We start from the raw sequence: 23,882 nt of genomic DNA, 5'->3' as shown, positions 1-23,882 counted from the left end.
GGTAAGGAAAGAAAAGTCTAGACAGCAGACAGGGTGATGACACAGCGAAGAGAGTCACTGGTGGATGATTTTAGCTATCAAACCGCTAAGACTTATGGGAAAAGAGGATTAATCATAAAGGGTGCAAGGTTTGGATCTGAAAGAGGTGGGGGGAGAGTTTGAACCCTCAGTTTCTCATTCTACCCTGTGACCTCATGAGAGGAGTGGCATCCTGGCATCATCTTTCTTTCATTCACTCACTCACTCTCCTAACCCCACACGCATGCTTAAAAGGGACTCAGAGACAAGCACTGGCTTCCAATCGTGGTTGGGTGAGCCATTCGTCCAGGGTAGGAGAGATAGAGCTGAGATACTGCAAATCTCTCGCCAATAAGAGGAGACTGTACTGAGGAAGCAAGTTCAACTTTGAGAAAGAGGAGGCTGAACAAAACAAGACAGATATGCCACAGAACGTGGTTCTGGACGGGCCAGCCCCTTGGGGATTTCGGCTTTCAGGAGGCAAAGATTTTAACCAGCCGCTGACCATAACTCGGGTAAGCGAAAGCCTTTGGCTAAAGTCTGCTGCTTTACAAATTCCACTCAGAGATAATGATGCTTTTGATGTGCTGGGTAACACTGCCGTGGGCATGAGAAACCAGTGGGTGGATCATAAAAAAAAAACATTCCCAGGACCTCACTTTAGACGTAACTGAGGAGTACAGTGAGAAATATTTTTAGAGCCACAAGTTCAAACTGACATTTTTAGAAACATCTGTGGTTGTCAGGGAATCATTTCCCAATAGAGACTTTCTATGTTAGATATAATTACCTAGTTTTGCTCTTCATGTCATTGTGATTTACTCTAGTAGTGCATTTTAGGAAATCAATACTTGTATTCAGCAAGGATGCATTCTATTTATCAAGTAAAAGACATTTAAAATGCTACTTTTTTAATTAAAAAAACCTTTCTTTTGAACTTTCAGTATTGATAATAAAAACAAATATTTTTGAGCATCAAATCAGCATACAGGAATTTCTCCTCATTTGACACTGAAGTCTGGAGTAATGATGCTGAAAATTCAGATTTACCATCACAGGAATACACTGCTTTTTAAGATATACTGAAATAGACGACAGAAAACGGTTTCAAATTGTATCAAATTATATTTCAGAATATTACAGCAGTATTTTGGATCAAACAAATATAGCCTTGGTGACCATAAGAAACTTCTTTCAAAACATCAAAAATCTTACTGTATTAAAGGTTACGTATTACAGCTGTACCTAAAAGTGTATATTACATGAACATGCATTTTCTCTTCCAGTAACTAACATGTTAACAAAACGTCAGGGACACACACACACACACACACACACAGAGGCTAGTCTAATGCCTGGCTCCGGAGGGGATCTCTACACCTGTTGTCTGAATGAATCGCAAAGCTCTTAGTCCAACAGTATTTTAAACAGCCGATGAAGTCTGGACATTTGTGGTAACAGAAGAGGTCAAAGGTTAACTGAGCACTCAATGATATGTGTGAGATGAATTGAACAATCTCTAATTTAAGCAATTATTTCAGCACAATCTCAGGCCTCATATCCACTCAGATTGTTCATAAATGTCTAAAACGGTCTAATCCTTCTTTATAGATCACCCGAAGGTGGTGAAAGCGCCCCATTTCATAGATAAAGTTATTTTGAGCTGAATAAAAGGCAGGTATAATGGCATGCTAGATTTATGCTCAGCAACTGCACCGTTTATGTGTTTTGGTTGAAGGCTAAGAAGGTCCTAAGGCTCCACTTGACTAAAACCACTTGACTAAAACTATGAATTTCCCTTATACAGAAAGACACTACAAACTGCCTGTCTAACTACCTCTGTGTCTCTATAAGAACTCTATTGGGAGTTTGACTGTGGGAAATTCTATGTATTGCACCTACAGAACAGCTACATAATGACTTTTGTATCTCATCAGTCTTGTGTCTGAACAGCTTTCCACAGGAAGCGCTGCATTCTGATGCATGGAATGTAGCGGAATGATTAGTAGCTCAGTCTCATCGACAGCAGCTCTTTGATCGTGACATTCAAGTACATTCTTAGTGAAAAGCCAGTTCTGACATTCGCCATAAATTGTGGAAAAAACGCAGCAGAGAACGGACAGGTCGTCGTAAAAATGATACTTCCCATACACCCTGATTGGAACCAGAACAGCGGGTCTCACGAAAAATGAATTGCCCTAACAGAAAAAAACTGTGGTGCTACCATAGTAAAGTGATTTATACCATGGTACTCCAATGTACTTCAAAGAATATCATGGTATTGCCAATAAACATGTCTGAAAAGTATATATTTTTTCTGGTGCAGCACTGGATTTGGTCACAATAGGGAAACAGAAACTTTCAGGTGGACTAGACGTGAAGTCTCAGCTGAGCAGAATGATGTCATTTTTCAAATAAACCAACGAGGTTTATTTAACATTCCTAGCTAATGACTTCCCTGCAGTATCCAAGTAAAGTGACATTGGATTTGATTTCAAACAAAAACAATAAAACCCACTCAAACATAATTTAAATGGATTAGAATGAGCATGTTTCTTATTTCGGTGTATGCCAATGCCAGATCCTGAAAGCTAAATATATTGCGTCTCTAAGCAGAGAAATACTGATGACTAATGCAGAATGCGTGTGGTTTCTTTGTAAAACCGCTGTCTGTAATCATACATGTATTGATGCCAGCAAGGTGGCTCTTTTCTCATACTATGAGCCCTGATGTTCTTATTCCAGTAACATTAGCCTCAATTGATGCGGGCTTGCCAGCACAGATGGGGCACAGCACAGCACAGACCGTCTAAATTATACTGCTGAATTAAAAATGTAAATGACCGTTATATTTCTAAATCCAGTCATTGAGCAGAAAGCTTTAACAAATCATTTATTACAGGGGCAGTCCTTCTGGATTTAGCCTGGTTTAGTGCTTTTTGCTCAAAGGCATGATATGGATAGTTCATGGTTGAGCATCAGGTTTTAGCCACTTCACCCAAAAATCATTTACTCACCCTTATGTCAGCACAGCTTCTGTCACGAAAACAAATTCCTTGTATGTGTAAACATACCTGGCAATAAAGCTCATTCTGATTCTGATTCTGATGTCGATTTTCGTGTAGGTGCACTCACCCTTATGTCAGCAGAATACCTAACAATTCACATTTACTCACCCTCATGTAGTTCCAAACCTGTATGATTTTCTTTCTTGTGTGGAACACAAAAAGGAAAAAGTGTTTTGCAGCAATGTCATGGAAAAACAATTTTTGGTTCTCTACAAAGCCATTCAGTTTCCGGTTCTTTTTTCAGTTCCATTTTTTTTTTCTTAGTGTGAAGAACTATTTTAGTAAACCTTTTTTCCACTATAAAGAATGTTTTGTGCATTGAAATGTTCCATGGATGTTAACGGTTCATCATGGAACCACAGATGCCAATAAAGGACCTTTATTTTTAAGAGTGTGTATTAAAAGCCAGTGAGGTCTGATGTTGTTTTGGACCCCATTGATTTTCATTGTATGGACAAAACCATTAAACAGAATATAATTTTTTCCCCCTCCACAGAAGAAAGGAAACCATACAGGTTTGGAATGACACAAGGGTGAATTAATTTTAACTTAGGTGAACTATCCTTTAATTTATTCTGCCTGATGTTGCTCCAAACATAATGTCGAATGTTCAGCGTGCCCTTACATGCTTCTCTTACGGGTTTGTGTGTCACCTTGGGGATTTTTCTGCACAGGTGCTGCAAAGCTTACAAAAACCGAATTGTTATATTCATGTGTCACTCGATGGTTTCAGCTCAGTCTAAGCTCCCTTTGTTTCCATCTATTAAACAGAGCATCTTTGTTGTTGAGCCAAACACATCTCTCATTTGCTTGAGTAGTGTCAAGGGAACGATCTCATTTTTATTGTGTCCATTCTGAGACATTTGGATGCTTCTTTCTTCGCAGTAACCCTTGATTTCTGCAGACATCCCCATAATGTATGTCTACAGGGGAAATAAGGCCTAGTTTTTGTTTGTTGCCTTAAATATGGATCAACCAATAAGATGTATTTTGTGATATCATGATATGGGAGGACAAAGATAATTGTTTTGTCATGTACACAAAGCGAAAAAGGCAACAGGAAATGAGATATTACGGCGTGACTGTTATTTGACAGGAAACAGAGCTGCTAGCTTCACCAGTCAATAAATTATGTGTTAGGAATAAAACAACACAAATCTTAAAACCCTCTGGTCTTAAATAGCTGTTGAGACTTGACCTGGTATAAATTTTCCCTTCTCGAGAGGCAGACTTAACTAGAAGAAGGTCAGCGGTGTTGGGATATACAGTATCAGTGCAGCTGAGTCAGGAGTCAGGTAGAACGAGGCCTGCACACAGGACGAGGTGATGAGATAAATGACTAGGGGGACGAGGAGAATACCTAAGAAAATGAGCCTGGCACTGATGAGAGGAATAAGGGATGATGTCAGACTCCATTAATGAAAGAGAGGTTGATGGGGAGAGAAACACCGGCCGGCAGGGTGGATGCCAGAGCAGTCAGATCATCAACCGCCAATAGGCCTGACCGTGCTCCCCTGGAGGCCTTGACTGACACATCCACAGCTCGCTATTTTTAGTTCACTTCTAAACCACAGTGGGTCAACAGATTGTTTCTACCCCTGTCACTTTCCGTTTATGTCTAAACTGCTCTATAGTTTGCTGCAAACTTGTAGTGACTTTAAATGAAGGCTCCTAAAGGAACCGATTCTTTTCATTCAAAACTTTGTTAGAAGCTGAAGCATATTTAGCAATGACCTATTCACCACTTTTATCCCAAGTGACTTAGATCACACTTAGAACAACTTTTAACGTGAGTGATGTGGTTTTGGAAAGCAGCGCTGATGGACGAGATATCTGTCTAGTGCATATTCACTTAGAAAAACAATGGAAAAGCAGCACAGTAAAATTCAATAAATGGTTTCTGTTTGAACAGTCTGTAAGTGTCATTTTCTTTAAACTACTTTAAATGGTCCAAGAAAGGTTTTCTTTTGGGTTCTTATGGTTTTGAACATGTTTATGCTAGTTTTAAGAAAAGCTTCAAGACTCTAAAACATCATGTAGTAAAATCATCAATTTAAAAAAAGAAAGAAAATATACTTACAGCTTAAATACATGTGAATGTACAAAAAGTATTTGACTTAAAAAAAAGTGTTTTATTTTTTATTATTCATATACTATTATAGTAGTGCATCTTTTAAATGAGCTTTTATTTTATATTCTCAGTTTTATTTTAGTTTTAGTAATTATGTTATGCGCTTTTGTCATTTCTATTTACTTTTAATGAATCTTTATTAATTTAGTTTTAGTAATTTTAGTACTTCAGCTTGAACCTATTTCAGTTAGTTGCATTTTAGTTGCCATTTAAATTTTTTTAAGTTTAGATTTTTTCATTTGATAGGCTATTTATATTGTATTTCACCTTTATTTCAATTACAATATACAGAAAAAAAAAAGATTTTTATTTCCAAAATGACAAACATGCTCATTATAGAAGAGATGTATTCAAGTCATTGTGTACGCATGCCATTTTTTTATGTATTTATGAAGAAATTAATAGATGCGACAAAAAAAGCATCAAGTCTGGTTCTTGTTTTCAGGTGACACCAGGCAGCAAGGCATCTCGGGTCAACCTGTGTCCAGGAGACATCATCCTGGCTATCCAGGGAGCGTCCACTGATGGTATAACTCACGCTGAAGCTCAGAACAAGATCAAAGACTCCACCAATCAGCTTTTCCTCAAGATAGAGAGGTACCGTGAGCGTTTCTCATTAAAGGATAGTGTTACAAACAGCGTTAAGCATCTTTCAACAACTTTATATCAGGTTCTCTCACCTCCTTTTAAAGTTGCAGCCAGAGGGAGTACCGTAAGCTGGAGTTCCAAAAGAATTTGCCTTTACCGCTTGCTATGAAAGTGTCCATCAATACCCACAGAGCCTTATTTATGACAACGATGAATGTGTCTTTCCTCGGTGATTAATGCTCTCTCATAAACCATCTGGCTTGTACATGCCAGTGTGTTGACGTTACTTTACTATCTAGAAGCGGTCATGGCCCTGGTGCACAGTAATGACCCCCCCAGTGCTCTTTGATCTTTTTTTTATGATTTCACAGGAGGCGAGTACATGGTGTCTAACTGTGTGCATTAAATGTGTTGCAGGTCAGAAACAAAAATGTGGTCACCTCAGGTTATAGAAGAGGGGAAAGTGAACCCATTCAAAATCAATTTGGAGGCAGAGAAGCAAGTAAGTGTAATGGAAAAGAAAAACAAATGCACCGTTCTTTATTTTTATCTGCTTATAATATGCAGCATGAATTTTTATTTTTTTGAAGAAACACTAGAGTGCATGAGGCATGTTAAAGGGATATTCCACCCATAAATAAAAATCCTCTCATCATTTACTCATCCTCATGGAACACAAACAGTTATTTTTAGAAAAATACTCCATCTCTGTCAGTCCACATAATGCAGATGGATGGGATGATGCTCAAATTGAACACAACGGTGTTTCATACAACCCCAGTTGATGAATCCATTTCTAACAAAATGATAGATGTGTATGAGAAAAATACGAATGTGAAACTCTTACATCAATTCTAATATACTTTAATACAGCCATACATCAATAATAGAATATTGATACTAATATTGATGTAAGCGCATTGCGTGCGAGAAGTGACGGTCCTTCCGTATCACTTCTCGTAAGTTTCACAATGCATTTACGTCACGCTTCACAACACGCTGATGTTTGAGCCATGCATGAACTCATCAACCTGTGCATGACAGTTGGCTGGAAGGAATGGTTTATATCTTACAAAGTTTAAAATATTGGTATTTTTCTCACCTTTCATATCGCTTCATAAAATATTGATTCATCATATGGATGACCGTTGTGTTCATTTTGAGTGCTTTTTAAAGCGTCATCCCATCCGCCAGCATTATATAGTATGGACTCACAGAGATGGATTATTTTTCTAAAAAACTGAGTTTGTGTGCCACAGAAGAAGGAAAGCCATATGCATCTGGGACCACGAGAGGGTGAATAAATGATGAGAGGATTTTAATTTTTGGGTATCCCTTCATAAACTGTGCTAAGCTGCTATTTTTTTGTTTGATTTGTCCTTGTACAGGAAAAGTTCACCTAGAAATGGAAATTTGCTAAATCCACTGGATTCTCTGCAGTGAATGGGTTCCGTCAGAATGAGAGTTCAAACAGCTGATTAAAAAAAAAACATAATTCACAAGTAATCCACTTGACACCAGTGCCTGTTTGTAAGAAATATAAGAGAAAAACATATTTCTCTCCTGATTCAGTCTTTTTTCCCCCACTGGAACCAATATTACGAAAAAATAACTTGTATTTAAGTTGGAAGCAATGGTTTAAAGTTAAAAATGTTAATTGACTGGAGTCGTGTGGATTATTGTGTTGTTTTTTTTAGCTGTTTGAACTCTCATTCTGACGGCACCCATTCACTGCAGAGGAACCACTGGTGAGCAGGTGATATAATAAAGAAAAAAAGAAAAAGAAATGAAAAATGTGACCGCTTGAAAAACAATATAACAGATTAGAAAAATGTAAATGAGTTCAAGCGTATGCAGCATCTAAAGGACTTATCTGCTGAATGTGGTATGCAAATGTGGTGTTTGTGTGGGGCTTTGAGTATGTAGTGTGTCCATCTGTCCTACACACGCAGGAGTATAAACCTATTGGCACAGGTCATAACAGAAGAGCACAGCCCTTTGTGGCTGCCGCCAGTCTGGATGACAAAACGCAGATTGAACTCATCAACCTGTGCATGACAGTTGGCTGGAAGGAATGGTTTATATCTTACAAAGTTTAAAATATTGGTATTTTTCTCACCTTTCATATCGCTTCATAAAATATTGATTCATCATATGGATGACCGTTGTGTTCATTTTGAGTGCTTTTTAAAGCGTCATCCCATCCGCCAGCATTATATAGTATGGACTCACAGAGATGGATTATTTTTCTAAAAAACTGAGTTTGTGTGCCACAGAAGAAGGAAAGCCATATGCATCTGGGACCACGAGAGGGTGAATAAATTATGAGAGGATTTTAATTTTTGGGTATCCCTTCATAAACTGTGCTAAGCTGCTATTTTTTTGTTTGATTTGTCCTTGTACAGGAAAAGTTCACCTAGAAATGGAAATTTGCTAAATCCACTGGATTCTCTGCAGTGAATGGGTTCCGTCAGAATGAGAGTTCAAACAGCTGATTAAAAAAAAAACATAATTCACAAGTAATCCACTTGACACCAGTGCCTGTTTGTAAGAAATATAAGAGAAAAACATATTTCTCTCCTGATTCAGTCTTTTTTCCCCCACTGGAACCAATATTACGAAAAAATAACTTGTATTTAAGTTGGAAGCAATGGTTTAAAGTTAAAAATGTTAATTGACTGGAGTCGTGTGGATTATTGTGTTGTTTTTTTTAGCTGTTTGAACTCTCATTCTGACGGCACCCATTCACTGCAGAGGAACCACTGGTGAGCAGGTGATATAATAAAGAAAAAAAGAAAAAGAAATGAAAAATGTGACCGCTTGAAAAACAATATAACAGATTAGAAAAATGTAAATGAGTTCAAGCGTATGCAGCATCTAAAGGACTTATCTGCTGAATGTGGTATGCAAATGTGGTGTTTGTGTGGGGCTTTGAGTATGTAGTGTGTCCATCTGTCCTACACACGCAGGAGTATAAACCTATTGGCACAGGTCATAACAGAAGAGCACAGCCCTTTGTGGCTGCCGCCAGTCTGGATGACAAAACGCAGGTGGTGAGCTCCACCTACAACACTCCCATAGGCCTCTACTCTCAAGATAACATCCAGGACGCCCTGCAAGGACAGATCCGGGGTCTGGTGCATGAAAAGCCTGAGGGGTGAGTGCCAACATGGATCACCCCAACCATATGGACTAAGATACTTCTCTCTGCTTGCTGTAGGCCGGCTGCCCACTTACCACTAACACACACTCGGATCCTCCAGAAGTCCACACAAGTCTTCCTGCAGCCCGAATATAAGCATTTGGATAGAGAATTATGATGGAAAGAAGTTAATTGGGTTCTGTTAGAGATAAGAAAGGGCAACCCCTTATCTAATACTTTCATACTAGTATATTATAGCAGAACAAATATTCACATTTGGGCCTGCAGAGTTGGATCTTGGAGGACTTCTGCTCCTTTACCTTTCACCTCTAACTGTCTATTCACATCTTCGCTCTTATGTCTTACAGGACATTGATTACTTCGAACACAAGTTTAATGTCAGACCAAAGCCCTTCATATCTGCAAGCCAAAAGAGGTCATTAGACAAAACCACCCTACATGTAGTCAAATATGGTCACTTGATAACAGTAGAATTTGTACATTTTTACATTCATTCAGCTATAAAGCTGCAGCACAGTATATACTGAAGCTCTATGTAAATCTCTAACTACTTCTTCCATTCTTTTCTGTCTTGTTTGTCCTTTTCTGTGTCCTCTGTGAGGCCCCACTGATTTGATTGCTTCCTGGTTTGGTCCACCTGGTTATTATACACTGACCTTACACAACTCCAGTAACACTACATCCCAGACGCTGAAGGGAAATGTAGCTCAGATGCCTGGCACCCCGTCGGCTGGGTCCAAGGCAGCTCTTTCTGCACAGTATAACTCCCCCATTGCATTATACTCAGCAGACAATGTCTCAAATACACTGCAGCAGGCTCAGATGTCCACTGTAGTCAGGCAGGCATCGCCCAGGTAACCAGAGCTTTGTTTACACCACCTTACAAATCTACTAGCTTGTGCTATACAGTAAGCATAGCTGAATAAGGACCTGATAGATTAAAGACACAGGGTTCCTACAAAAAACTTCAAAATATTTTGGGGAAAAAGGAAAATATTGCAAATGTGCACTCTAAAAATAAAGGTTATTTAATGGCATCTGTGGTTCCAGATCCAGACCTTTAACATCCATGCAAACTTTCCATTGGAAAAAGGGTTCTTTGGATTTTTAAAATGTTTTTCACACTAAGAAAAAATTGTTCTTTTACCAACTGTTCACTGAAAGGCTCATTGGGAACCTAAAATGGTTCTTCTAAGGCACCACAGTGAAAATCCCCTGTTTGGAACCTTTATTTTCAAGACTGTAGGCCTGTAATTAAATATTAGTAATGGAAACTTCTACATAAGGAATATTGGTTCTGGTCAATATGCGATTAAACAGAAATAAGCATGACCAAAAAAAGATTGTTTACTTTATTTACAATGAAAGTCTATGGGGTAATGCATAAATGCACACAAGACAAACATGGGTTTATATGAGACTAGTTTCAAAACCTGTTATGACCATGTTAAACCACAGAAAACACAAAATAAATAGAAATTCATTGACTTAGAACAGTAGCTCCACTGCTAAGTTATGATTTAGACAGCTTTACAATTCAAACAGCACCAACTGTGGTAATCGACAGCATGTTGATGCTGAATTGAATCCAGGACATTCTTTAAACTTATTTTATACCAATGAAAGTTCTAAACAGTTTCATAGCCAGCATCTAATATTCATAATGTGTCCTCCTGAGCACTGCCAAACTTTTATATAACACAGAATTATGTTTTTTTTTTTTTTTTTACTTCATGGACAAACATTGTGGGCTTCTGCCTTTATTTGTTTTCAGCCCTATACCCCTGACGTCCATTGAAGACTCTCATGTGTACCGTATGCTCCAGGACAACCAAGAGCAGCCACATGAACCACGTCAGTCTGGATCGTTTAAGGCCCTGCAAGACTATGTGGAGAGTGATGGTGAGCTGCCTTTATCTGTTACTTCACAAGACAGAAATTACAGCTTGCTGCACTGATAAAGATGTCAAAGTTTAAATGTCAGCAAATATTCTGGTGAACTACAGATGCACTTGAAAAGTAATAGTTTTGCGGGCCCAATTTGATTTAAGCTGCCTTCACTATTCTCAACAATCCTGCTAATGACGTCAGTCAGAGCCCGCTGTTCTCTTAATAGTCTGGATTCAGTATGAGGGAGAATTTCACATTGCCGAAGTGGATCTGAGACTCTTTATTCCTCTGACAGGCACAAGGCCCATAGTGACTAGAAGTGTAAAAGCCCCAGTGACAAAGCCTCAAGCTGCCACATCCTCACTCCAGAAGCTGCCTCTCTGTGATAAATGTGGCACTGGCATTGTGTGAGTACGGCATTCAGCACGAGACCATACAGATGGTGTCTTCTTTGAGAATATAGTACCAATTTTCATGAAAACTGTTCTACACTGAATAGTATTCATGCATTTTAACAACTTCATTAAATCAAAGTTTTTCTACAATTGGCTCACAGTGGACCAGTGGTGAAAGCTCGGGACAAGTACCGCCATCCAGCCTGTTTCGTGTGCTCAGACTGCGGCTTGAACTTGAAGCAGAAGGGCTACTTTTTTGTGGAGGGACAGATGTACTGTGAAGCCCATGCTCGAATGCGAATGACCCCACCTGAGGGACATGATCTAGTTACTGTATATCCTACTGCTTAGAGGGACTGACAGTTGAAATTAGATGACTGGTGTTGTTTGCGATTATTGCTTGTTGATGTTCTGTTATTCATTTCTTAGTTTATAAAAAGAAATGCAATGCCAATTTAAAGCCATATACACAAGGTATTAAGATGTTTTTAGTGATTGGATCATTACTACATTACTGTTTACACCTGGTATTAACATGCATTAGGCATTGCTTCACTGTGGTTCGGGAAGCATTCAGGATGGACTGAATTTAAAAGCAGTGTGTTCACATGTGTTTCTGACTACCTTTGCATGGTTCACTGATACAATTCCAAAACATGCAAGACCCCACAAAGCATTTTGAGCACTGACAACTGATCTGATCACAGTTAATGCAAGGTGTAAATGGGATCTATACTCTCAAAACTCTTTCTTAAGGCCTTAATCTAGTTCTTGTTGAAATGCTGTTAATTGACTCTCCCATTTCTCACATATTAGGCTTCTGTGCAGAGCAAATACTGAAATTAAACAAACTATAAACTACCTTTAGGTTTCAGTTATTCTAAAATATGAAAGAAAGATAATTTTGCTTTTAATACAGGTTTAAATATGCCATCATCTAGGTACAAAGTATTTGGTAATCAGTTTCCCAGTACAAATTATTTTTAATGTTTTTTTTTAATATATATAATTTATATTACTAATACTTGTGCTGCATTATTTTTTTCAATTCTCATGTTTCTAAATGAACTTATAGGCATAGTTCACACAAAGCAGAAAACTGTCATAATTTACTCAGCTATCCCTTTAAGGCCATGCACCTTTTATAACACATAAGATGAAAGGTTTATTATATCACAACATTGTAAATTATGAGACATTTGAAATTATTTGTCTAGACCATATTCATAAAATGAATGACATTAATGCTGCAAAAACTTGTAAAAATTTAAGAGCTTACTGAATTGGCCAAACACCTTGCTGGTTAAATACATACTATGTGTTTTTAATGTTTAATAACTTGTGATTTTAGACAAAAGTGTCTCAGTGTACTACTGACAAAATGGTACACAGTGGTTAAACATCTCTAGATGCTATGAAACAAGTATTTTTTTCTGGGGCAGTAGTACTGAGCATAAGCTCTTTTAGTTCATCTTGAGCATAACATAAGGTTTTTTGAGTTTATCTTTATCAGTTAAGAGAATGATGTAAATACAATTCAAAATTGTAGCTTTTTAATCTAAAGACCAATATATGACATTCATTTATTCACCTGAAGACATCACACGTTCTTAATACGCCATCACAGAGGGGATTCGGTTGTAGTTTGTGGAGTTCACAGCTCTGTAAAATAAAGTAATTTACATTACTGTGAGTCTGAAGTGTCTTATTCTGTGGAACTTAGTCAGCAACTGATATTAGTGATTATTATGCTAAGCATTAAGCACTTTTTAGAGTGTGATATGAGTGTCTTGGTGCTAGTTCCTGGAGCTCAGCTTACTTATTGACATTGAGGCTGATGATGCTCTTGACAGGTGTGCTCTTTGGACCAGGGGAGGGATGAAATATTTTTACTTCCTTATTCATCATTGCTGATTTGGTATTTTTGGAACCATAGGGTTCTGCAGAGTAGGTGGGGTAGGAATCAAACGCTCCTGCTTTCATACCTCCAGTCTGCAAAAAATAAATACGCCACCAAAATGTACCAAGATGGCAACTCTTTCCATATTCATTTCATGAAATTTTTACACTGTGTTTGATCTCCTTTACGTACCTTTTTACTGGGCGAACTTGGTTTGAAGGGCACCGTAATGTGCTTTTTCTCCTCTGTCTTCTTTGGAGGTGGTAGAGGTTTGTCAAATTTGTAAGGATTGCTGTCAAAGCATTCAACTGGATGAAGGTTCAAACGAAACGCTCCCCCTTTTAGCATGGATTTGTGTGCCATGATCTCACGCTGGTAAACAAATTATCTCTCTCATTAGAGAAAGAGAACAGTCATCTGCTTGCATAGAATTATACTGTCAGGTACTCAGAGGACGCCTTATCTTAATTAAAACAAGGACCCGGGAGTCTGATTAAAAATCTCATTTAGGTAGACCTAAAAATACCTTTAGCATTTCCTTGGCTCTGTCATAGGGGTCTGAGGAATGGGACACCATCTTGGAGAGGGTGACATCAGGATAGCTATTAGGGCGCAAGGACAAATCAATACGTCAGACAGCAAAACCACAGAAACTTGCACATTAGAGGATAATGTCATTTGCTTACCCGTAACCACTTCCCTTCTTGGGCGGATTGCTGTAGATGTTTTTTCCAGGTGATTTGTTTGGTTTCCTTGGATTCTGTAGGGCACTCATTGCTTGAATGGGGCCTCCAAATGTCCCATAATAGCTGCCCACTCCACATCTACAAATCAGAGAAAACCATTAAGCAACTGTAAGAACAGTTTCAGGAATAACTGGAAAAATTGTAAGCTGCCTGGCAGTTTTTTCTGGTATAAATAGGGAAAAGAAGAAGAAAAAAATCAACAACAAAAATACAGACATCTACCTAGTTCTGTGACTAGCAGCCTTAATGGCTCACTCAAGCTATTATTCCTCTGGCTATTATTCCTCTCAGATGCACATGAAAACCAGACTGTTTGCATTTGATGCTTTGAACTATTGCAACATGGTGAAATCCTTTTATTTGAAAAATTAAGGACTATATCTTGTTTTCAGGTCAACAAACATCATTAAAAAGCACAAAGCATGTTTCTTTCTCGACAAAATCTTGTTTCTGGAGTGTTTTTATGTCTTCAGATTTTAATAGACCATGCAAACCAATGCCTACCTCTCACACTAATGAAATATCACTGAACCAAATACATCTCAGGTGCAACTTTGTTCTCCTTGGTGTAAAGACTGAATATATCTCTCTGGATAAAATCTGCACCAGTAAACCAGTCAATAAAGCTATTAAAAATTAGAGGGATAGTTCATCCAAAAAAGAAAATTCTGGTTATTGATTATTCACTCACCCTTATGTCGTTCAAACCTGTATGATTTTTTTTTCTTTTGTTGAATAATTGTTGAAAGATATTTTTTAGAAATATCTCCATACAATATGAGTCAATGGTCGACAAAATTGTTTGGTTACCAACATTCTTCAAAATGTCTTCTTTTTGCTCCGTAGAAGAAAGTGATACAGGTTTAAAATAAAATGAAGGCGGGTAAATGATAGACGTTTTTCATTTTTGGGTGGACTATCCCTTTAAGATTTTGTCCATTGTCACAACAACATCAACAATGACCACAATACTACTACGACGAGTACTACTATTTTCGTCTTATATTTTCACAATTATTTATCACATAAAACATTTTTTTTTTAATGAAAATGCATACATACACAAATAAATACAAATTTGCCGTGTGCCACAGAAAAAAAAGGAACTCACGTTTTTTTCTCTCCGTTACTGGGAAGAAAGGCTTTGCCTATGTTCCTTTTGGTCTGCTGTATCCTGTACTGTCTTTCTATTTTGACAGGGTCTGTGAACGCCTCTCTCTCAAAGATCCTCTTAAACTGCGTGTCGAAGTATCCCACCTGGAGCGCGCTCTTTGATTTAGCTCTTCCTGACAACATCTGTTTGTTCTTGTATGCGGAGTCATTAAATGGGCCTTTTAGTGACAAACAAAGTGCATGAGACAGACATTAAATATTTTGCAAAATTATTAACTTTTTATTTTCTATATTATGCGGGGCTAGTTGTCACATTAACCCATGTGTATGTTGTAGGCTACTGTACATGTTTATCCAGTTACACAAATGCTTATTGTATCTAGCTGAGTTTTAGTAGCCTAATGTATGTGGGTTGCAAACGTTACATGTTTGTAATGGCTGTTAGATAAACTAGTAGCTAAACAATATACAGTAATCACACTGATACATTCCGACAAGAGTCAACTACATAATGAAGGGTTTAACTCGGCTGAACTGTGTTCTCATTAGATTTACGTTCAGGACAAATTATTAAAGACAAGACTTTTAGTGCCTTTAAACTGACTTCAGAAATATTCGCTGGTGTAAAAATGTGACAAGTAGCAACAAGCCTCCACTATGAACAACAATCCTTCAAAAACAGGCGAAGTGAACCTGTTCGCCAAAACGGCGACTGTTACAACAACTGAGGCTAAAACTATTACTTTTGGACGCCAAATCCATTAGTAAAAAAAATAAAAAATACACGATAGACTGTGAAAGCTGCACTATTGTAAATAAATACCGTGTTTGTGATTTTTCTATAATGAAAATTGTATTTTGACGTTATAATTTGTTGACGCACTCTACGCAACAAACTCAGCACTGCACCAGCTACTGTAGTTCATACTATTAAAGTTTAATGTTGGTTACACTTACGGTAAATGAACGGTGTATATTTGTCCCCTATTGAGATGTATCCCAACTCTTTAAAAATGCCAATCCGCTCCATGTCAGATTTCCCTTCTGGAAGCATTTTCTAAAGTTTTATATACAGCACTTTTGGGGGGGAAAAAACAAAAAAGCCATAAGAAAGACAGAGGGATGTGAATGTGGAAATATGAATGGACCTATGCAAACTATGCAGACCATCAAGCGATAGCTCCTTTAAGCAACTCTATATACAGTAGGCTAGCCTATGCATTATGTATTCTTGCACTAATAAATACAGGTCCATATACATACCTCGAATTATGTAATGCCCTGTGTTAAACAGTCAGTAGCCTAATGGAAATAACTCCACTGCTGTGGTGTTCGTGTAGGTTGTGTACGTTGTCATGGAGTCCAGCAGGTCAGTTACTCAGTAAGCCGGACTGTCAGAGTCGTTCATAAGGGTAACGCATTTAACAACACAAACATTTAACAAATTACACTAAAAACATAACGTTTTGGATAAATAATCTTATGTTTTTTTTTCTACCTGCACATCAAAACCTGTGACGCAAACAAGGAGGAATTCTGGGTATTGCAGTAAAATGAAAACTCCACACACAACAGTAATTAGCTAACACATGTTTAGGAAAAACTCGCTGAAAAATGTTACAAAATCCTATTTATGGAAACCGAAATACTTTATATTAATATATATACTTTAAATGATCACAATTTGCATTTCCATGAACATATAAAAACCTTATACTGTGAAATGTACAAAACCATTTAGATAGACTGCAACTGCAGTTTATCTCAATCAAGAAAACTACATCCTTTTCAAGTCATCCATAGTGATGGCAACAACCTGCAACAAAAGTGAAGCAGTTGTAATTACACTTTTGACTGTAAATGTTTTAAGAACCAACACGAACTTAAGTGTAGCCTATATCTCACATTTTCGTGACAGGGGTCTTCATAGTCACAGATGTCGTTGGGAAAGGCTGCTCGGACCATCTCTTTGAGCTCAGCTGGGTACACATACGTGCATTTGTCACGTGTGCTGCAGCCGAACCTGTTCAACTGTCAACATTTGCGTTAAGATCACCCAAAATAAAGTAAAAAATTATAATACAATACAAAGTGATGCTTACTAACTGACGCTGGATTAAACGATAAACTTTTCTTCGTTTGATCCGGTCTGTCTTCTTCAGCCTGGAGGCCGCGTGGAGCAACGGCCCCACCCAGAGGGGCACACTAGACATGAAGACCTAATGTTAGTCATCATGACTACGAAACAATTTTAATGTTAGGGTATATAATACCTGCAAATACATATCTAAATCAGACATACACACAAGCAAGACGTTGAATGCACAAAAAGTCGACTTCAAACACGCGTTATGCGATTCAAACACTGATCTAACACTGCATCTATTTATTTAGAGACATCAGCAGTATATTACCCGAATGACTGACAGAGATCAATGTAAGTGTCCATTAATTACCACCATATCAACATTTCGCTTGGAAGTGTTGTTGCTGCATTAGGGTGAAAGCTGATGCGCATGTGCAATTAAAAGAGGAAACGCATCGAAAACAATGTAACTGAATCATCGGTTATTGGATCTGAACCAGTACGGACCGAATCTTACCATTTTTCATACATTTAAAGAGACAAGGGCAACATTTATGTGTTTAACCATCAGACTTTATTAAAATACATGCACAAATATTATGATTAGCATTAAGTTACATAAGTGAAAAAAGGTCCCTGATTTAAGCTGGAATCTTCAGAGTTTCAGGAGTTCTGAGGATTGTCACTTGCCTCCTTTGTCTGACCATTCCTTGTAGCCTCCAGCATAATTACGGGCCCTGAAGAGAGAGAAGGAATTATTGTTACAGCTTTAGCAAAACTGTGATTAAGCATTCATGATGCCAAGTTTCTTACTTCTTGAAGCCCAGGCCTCTGGCTTTCTCTGTGGCAACAGCTCCACGTTTTCCCATCTGACAGTGGAAAACCAGTTCAGAGCTGTCCAGAGACGGCTTAACTTCGCCAAACTTCGACTGGAATTCAGATGCGTCCAAGGATATGTCACTTTCTACATTTTCCACTAAAAAAAAGAAGCAAGCTCTCTTTTTTAGTACACATGGCCAATACAAATGTAAACAGAGAAAAAAAAATTGGCACATCTAGACCCAAACAATATGTCTACCCGTTTTCATTATCAATATTTTTGTCAAGCACCATGTTTGAGAGTTTTTCCAGTGATGTGCGTGCTTTTGTTTTGATTTTGTTTTTTATTTTAGGTCACCTACAAATGTGCTTCTTGTGTAACATGATGCAATGCATGCAATCAGTTGTCCATCTCTCTTACCTGGGATATGGATGGAGCCAGGAATATGCCCTCTATCTACCTCATCTTTACTGCGGACATCCACAACAAGCCCTGAACCCTTCGCCAAGAGAGCTTTGAGATCACCGTAGGAAATCTCCTTATCTATTGCAGAGAGGAATGTGTACAATCAAGCAGTTACGCCTACATTCCTGTCACGAAATAAACACTGTTGACTGAGCTCAGTAATCAACAAACATAATACTATAACAAAATTCAAGTTTGTTTGTTTATATATATATATATATATATATATATAAAATGACTTAAAATAAACATGACATTTGTTTTTCTTTCTTTTTGTTTCATTGCTGAAGAGTGTTGAACTTCTCCTGCATTCTATGCTTCATGCAATCCAGAATGGCTGAGGCGTATTCGTTTCACTTTTGGTGTGAAAGGGCCTTCACATTAGCCAAAAATAGAAATTTTTATATTAAAAACAAATTAGCAAGCCCAGCCCAAATGAAAAAAAGTAACGCAAAAGTAACGTAACATTACTTTCCATAAAAAGTAACTAAGTAATGCAATTAGTTACTTTTTAGGGAGTAACGCAATATTGTAATGCATTACTTTTAAAAGTAACTTTCCCCAACACTCTGTGTGTGCGCGTGTGTAAAAAATGTATAACCTGAATGCACTGTAAGTCGCTTTGGATAAAAGTGTCTGCTAAATGCATAAATAAATAAATATACTATATTATACCTTACATGCTAAACATTTGATTCTTAAAAAATATAATTTTACCCAAATTATACAGTTTACTCGAGATTTTATTTATTTGTAAATTGTTTGGTTTTATGATTTACATTTTTTGATGTATGGATGTCCGATATCTGTTTATATGCAAATAATGATTAAATCATAACAAAAACATAACGAAAGTGTTGCATTCCATACACATAAAGCATTCCACTTACTGCAAGTCATCCTTACGTCACAAGGTTATTAGCTCTTTAAAGCGAACAAGTAATGAAAATAACGATCAGGACAGCAGACATGCATTATTAGAAAATGCATAAAATGGAATTGAGAGAACGGGCACCGCAGGATACTAGCAAGTGCACAAAACGTTCAGCTTGTTATACAGTAGGTAATAAAATGTAGAGATAATGGAAGTGTTTATCACAGGTGCACCTGGGCACTGTCGCCCTGAGTGTTGCATTCCATACACATAAAGCATTCCACTTACTGCAAGTCATCCTTACGTCACAAGGTTATTAGCTCTTTAAAGCGAACAAGTAATGAAAATAACGATCAGGACAGCAGACATGCATTATTAGAAAATGCATAAAATGGAATTGAGAGAACGGGCACCGCAGGATACTAGCAAGTGCACAAAACGTTCAGCTTGTTATACAGTAGGTAATAAAATGTAGAGATAATGGAAGTGTTTATCACAGACTACAACAGACAACGAAAACCTGACTACAACAGACAACGAAAACAACAGCTGCTCAAAGCCAACATACGTGTCCAGTAACTTACCCCAGAAACAGTGAACAAATCTGCAGTTTCACACGTCGCTTTATTTAACTCTCTTAAAGTATGTTTCTTATTTTTAGACGAGCACAAACTTACCGCTGCTTGCCATGTTGACGTTAAGACAGTTCACCGGGTGGTGATGGTCACACCTTTACTTCCTTGTTATTCAAGTTTTTAATAGCCATCTCATATTGGCTGTACTGTAAGCATAGGCGTGGTCTTGTAAAAGGCACCGCCTTAAAAGCGCCCCTCCTTGAGCTAACTTCATAATAAAAGACCCGTAGCTTCAAAATAAAAGACTGCTTACATTGCAAGTTGAATAATATTAATAATAATAATTTGTTGTTATTATTATTATGAACAACATAAAGTGTGCTAGTAACGGTTATTATTATATTAACTAGTATAATCACCACTTGAAATTCTTGATTGTGTAACAAAGCAATTTACCATAGTATACAGATTTCACTAAAACATCTTTTACGGGCTATCAGATTATTGTTACTGCTGCAAACCATAATAAAGTCAGATGGAATCTCCTACAAACATTGTATGGGAGTACAATGGTATATTGATAGAATCATATGGCAAATACCACTTTACATAGTACTCTAATAAGTTACTTAGAGAAGATTGAGACTTTTTTTCATCTCACAATTTAGATTTTTTCCCCCCTTCAAGTCTAAGATTATATGAGAAAAAAAAAATCTGAATTGTAAGATATAAACTCAGAAGTGGAAGTATGAATTATGATACAGTATATAAACTCGCACTTGCAAGAAAAAAGTCTGAATTGTGAGATAAAATGTTACTATTACCTTATTTGTTTATGTACATTTTTTGTATAAAAATGTCAGAATTGAGGCATGTAAAAGAAATGCGGATGTAAACTCAAAACTTCAATAAAGAAAGTCAGAGACGGAAAGAAAGAAGAAAGTCAGAGAAATAAACTCTTTTGACTTTTCTATCTCACAATTCAGACTCGTAATTCAGAGAAAATAAAATCAGAATTACGAATCTGAATTGTGAGATATAAACTCAGAATTCCAAGTGGAAAAAAGTCCCAATTACTTTTTTATTCCGTGGTGCTTCCATATATTACAATTGGATATGTTCAATAAAGTAAAACATAGTATTACCATTGTTCATATCCAAAAAGCCATAGTATTGCTGCATTACCATGGTACATTTAGTTAATGTTACCATCACTCTCTACCCCATGTGATGTGGAGAAATGACATAATACAACAGCAATACAGATGTGAAGACATTTACAAATACATGAGACTAGCCGAACTCACATGAATTAAACAATTTATTGATAAGGTCTCAGAAGAGTCTCACTCGAGTAAGAATCATCCCTCAATACTGATTTGGTACATCATGACATCCATAATGAGTCTCTTCACAGTGGAAAGAATCCATTTCTATGGTTTGGGTTCTAGTACAGCAACTTTTCTGCATTAAAACAAAACTAAACAAACAGAACATCAAACGGGGTATCGATATTATCCATCTGTGATATCTGAGTGTCACAAAATTCTAGTGTTTTAATACCAGCTGTTGATTTGCACATAACAAGCCACCTTCTCTTAGAAATATAAAAGTTGATATTATGAACAATATTCTACTGTGCTGCATAAAGGTAAATCTATACACTGTACATACAGATATATTTTGAAAAACAAGTTTCACAGTTTTAAACTTTATTTAAAGTATAAACCATTTTAAAACACTTTACATAAATTATTTCTGTGTATGACTAGAATTTGCTTCGAAGGAAAAAAAAAATCAAAATTAATACAAAAATGAAAAACGATTACATATCGTACAAAGGAAAATAAACTCGACCATCATCTTTGTAGCTAAAAGTGGTGACTCCTTTATGATTGTCATAGAGTACTATGAATGATAAAAATGAAAACAAACTAAGTAAAAATAAATAGTTTCTGACACTAGTAACCTTTCAATCTGGAGTCTGTGAGTGTTTATTTTTTATTTTTTTCTGATATCTCTATACAGAAGTGCCCTGGTGAAGGTCTCGTTACTCTAATGCGACTGGGACGTACAAAACTATCGCATCTAAAGCACACTCAGAACTTCACTGTTATCAGATACAGATATGCAAGTACTGTACTTTTCTATCAGTGATGAAACAAACTATGCCAGACTTGGATGTTCTCATCACTTTTACTCCGCTGGATTTGTCTTGAAGAAACAGTCTGTAGATGATGGGACTTGCTGCAGAGGCAATTGACAGTTTAGCTGTGAAGAATGTGAGGCCTGAGACTGACATTTCTCATGACGGATGTTACTCCTCAGTTCTGACGTCGAGACTGGGCCTCTCCTGCGGCGCGTGAGACTCGCAGCACCTCTCCGATCCAGATCACACGATCACAAGCGTACCATCTGGCACCAACATCCTCTCGGTAACCCAAAAAATATGGGTCAAAATATCTATTCTTTTTTAAAAAGGGGATTTTTCGTATTTCAGCAACAGTAGCTCTGTTTTGTTTTTCAGTTTCTCAGTGCTTTTTGACGTCCACTGTTGAAAAACAAAGACGAGGTCTTTCAAATTGTTCTCTTTTTTTTGCCAGAGGCAGTATTAACAAAGTTTTTGAATGTTCTTCTTTTAAAAGTCCCTGCAGCGTTCGGTAAGTTTGCCCATTAGTTCAATTATTCTCCGTGGGTTCAGGAGATAACGGAAAAAAAGCGAGGAAAAAAAGAGAAAGACGGAGCAAGAGAGAGAAAAAGATCGAGAAAAGAACTGAAAACGGTAAAGGTATAAGCGGAGAGAAAGCCAAATATAAAGAAACGGGATAACAAATGATTTGGACTGTTACCTCTTCCCCATCTCATTCTGTCTCAGGAACTGGATGTTGAAACTGCTGTCCGCTAGTTCAGGATACTGTTCCACGGGTAAAATGTAGTACCCGTCGTACCCCTGCACTTTCCCTGTTGAAAGGAGCTGCTGTCTCTCTCCTTCAGTCCACAAGCGGCTTCCCTCCTTATTATCCCGCGCCCGCTGCTGCTCTCGCAGCCAGGCTCCCGATAGCGCCCGCTGCCGCGCCAACTCCAACAGCCGAGCTCTCTCCTCATCCAGGACGTCCGACGCCAACCCATAGCGCACGCTCAGAGAAAGCGCCGGAACCCGGAACTCAACGGTGACCCCTCTTCGCGAGCGACCGCTTACCGTCACATTGATCCCACTTTCCAGCGCCTTGCGTCCATTGGTGAGTCCCAAAGCTAGAAGGTCACTGTCAGCTGAGCCGATCTTCACGAAGAAATGGCAGTCACGGCCATCCTGCGTGTAGTGCGTCCCGTCTAAGTAGATGGCGTTATTGAGCACCAGAGCCACCTTCCTGCTGTCATCGCTGGCCATGCTGGAGACCCCTGTGACCACGCGGCCTTCTTTGACCGCCAGCATCACCCCTCGTCCGATGATGGGGGTACTCGTGCCAAACCAGTGGCCTGGTTTCTCATGTTTGGTCTTGCGCTCTTTGTCAAGAAGCCGTCCCTCCAGAGCCATGAATGCTTGGTTGTGCCGTTCAGCTTCCTGCTGAACTCCGGTTATCAGCTGCAAGAAGACAATTAAAGGCCTTGGTAAATGCAAGCTAGATCACCTAGTCCAAGATTCACTGATTTGCTACCCTTGGAAATACAAAAGTAATTCCCCTGAGGATTTACTATGGTATTAATGTGGTGACTCACCTGCTCGTTTTCACTTTCTTGACTGGCGAGGAGCTCATATGGCGGATCCACGAAATAGTGTGTGTGTCTGGGAAAGCCTGGGATAATGTTGCTGAGCTGGAAGCCAAACATCACCAGCCAACTCTTCACATCTGCAATGAAAAATACATAGAAAAGGAGTTTAAGCTTAAGCTTTTGGGGTTTACAATAAAATAGGCAATAAATAGGGCCATCTGAATTAAATAATAAAAAAATTAAATTAAATTAAGTACATCATATGGCAAAAATAATAAATATTTGCTGAGAAAACAGACCAAATTAAGACATTTTGTGGCAAAGAAAGACAAAATCTGG

General features: G+C 37.9%; 4 protein-coding genes across 17 annotated transcripts in view; 1 reads left to right on the top strand and 3 right to left on the bottom strand.

The window, feature by feature from the left end:
- Positions 1–237: 237 nt before the first annotated feature.
- On the top strand, positions 238–12,235 carry LOC107707216 (PDZ and LIM domain protein 3-like). 2 transcript variants are annotated; one of them, XM_016511163.1, is made up of 8 exons: positions 238–533; positions 5,663–5,814; positions 6,223–6,307; positions 9,316–9,383; positions 9,640–9,822; positions 10,743–10,870; positions 11,154–11,265; positions 11,415–12,232. In XM_016511163.1, the coding sequence occupies exons 1-8, from the start codon at positions 441–443 to the stop codon at positions 11,602–11,604; spliced, it is 1,011 nt and encodes a 336-aa protein (XP_016366649.1). In that variant the 5' UTR covers positions 238–440; the 3' UTR covers positions 11,605–12,232. The 2 variants fall into 2 exon arrangements, with proteins under 2 accessions (XP_016366649.1, XP_016366650.1); XM_016511164.1 differs by lacking the exons at positions 238–533; positions 5,663–5,814; positions 6,223–6,307; positions 9,316–9,383 and adding an exon at positions 8,658–8,962 and having other exon boundaries at positions 11,415–12,235.
- Positions 12,236–12,256: 21 nt separating this feature from the next.
- Positions 12,257–17,565, bottom strand: LOC107707215 (UPF0602 protein C4orf47 homolog). Of its 3 annotated transcripts, none has more exons than XM_016511160.1 (10): positions 17,469–17,565; positions 17,115–17,217; positions 16,918–17,043; positions 15,970–16,069; positions 15,011–15,230; positions 13,840–13,977; positions 13,680–13,755; positions 13,346–13,525; positions 13,073–13,245; positions 12,257–12,915 (listed from the first exon to the last, which is right to left on the bottom strand). In XM_016511160.1, exons 1-10 carry the CDS (start codon positions 17,528–17,530, stop codon positions 12,864–12,866), a joined length of 1,230 nt encoding a protein of 409 aa, XP_016366646.1. In that variant the 5' UTR covers positions 17,531–17,565; the 3' UTR covers positions 12,257–12,863. The 3 variants fall into 3 exon arrangements, with proteins under 3 accessions (XP_016366646.1, XP_016366648.1, XP_016366647.1); XM_016511162.1 differs by lacking the exon at positions 17,469–17,565 and adding an exon at positions 17,296–17,355; XM_016511161.1 differs by having other exon boundaries at positions 12,258–12,915; positions 17,427–17,565.
- Positions 17,566–17,660: 95 nt separating this feature from the next.
- On the bottom strand, positions 17,661–20,063 carry LOC107707217 (thiosulfate sulfurtransferase/rhodanese-like domain-containing protein 1). Its single transcript, XM_016511165.1, has 4 exons — positions 19,935–20,063; positions 18,339–18,461; positions 17,912–18,074; positions 17,661–17,835 (listed from the first exon to the last, which is right to left on the bottom strand). Exons 1-4 carry the CDS (start codon positions 19,945–19,947, stop codon positions 17,781–17,783), a joined length of 354 nt encoding a protein of 117 aa, XP_016366651.1. The 5' UTR covers positions 19,948–20,063; the 3' UTR covers positions 17,661–17,780.
- A 1,553-nt stretch (positions 20,064–21,616) lies between these two features.
- The window catches only part of LOC107707213 (teneurin-2-like), a 312,784-nt gene continuing 310,518 nt past the window's right edge, over positions 21,617–23,882 (bottom strand). For all 11 annotated transcript variants that reach the window (XM_016511148.1, XM_016511146.1, XM_016511150.1 and 8 more), the window contains 2 exons: positions 23,550–23,680; positions 21,617–23,415 (listed from right to left, as the gene is read on the bottom strand). In XM_016511148.1, coding sequence (XP_016366634.1) covers positions 22,678–23,415; positions 23,550–23,680 — 869 coding nt within the window. In that variant the 3' untranslated portion in view covers positions 21,617–22,677. The remainder of the gene's footprint in view (positions 23,416–23,549; positions 23,681–23,882) is intronic.

The sequence above is a fragment of the Sinocyclocheilus rhinocerous genome, unplaced genomic scaffold (genome assembly GCF_001515625.1).
Source record: "Sinocyclocheilus rhinocerous isolate Xijiao unplaced genomic scaffold, SAMN03320098_v1.1 scaffold174, whole genome shotgun sequence".
NCBI classification, from domain to species: domain Eukaryota; kingdom Metazoa; phylum Chordata; class Actinopteri; order Cypriniformes; family Cyprinidae; genus Sinocyclocheilus; species Sinocyclocheilus rhinocerous.
This window is presented reverse-complemented; position numbering and strand designations above follow the sequence as displayed.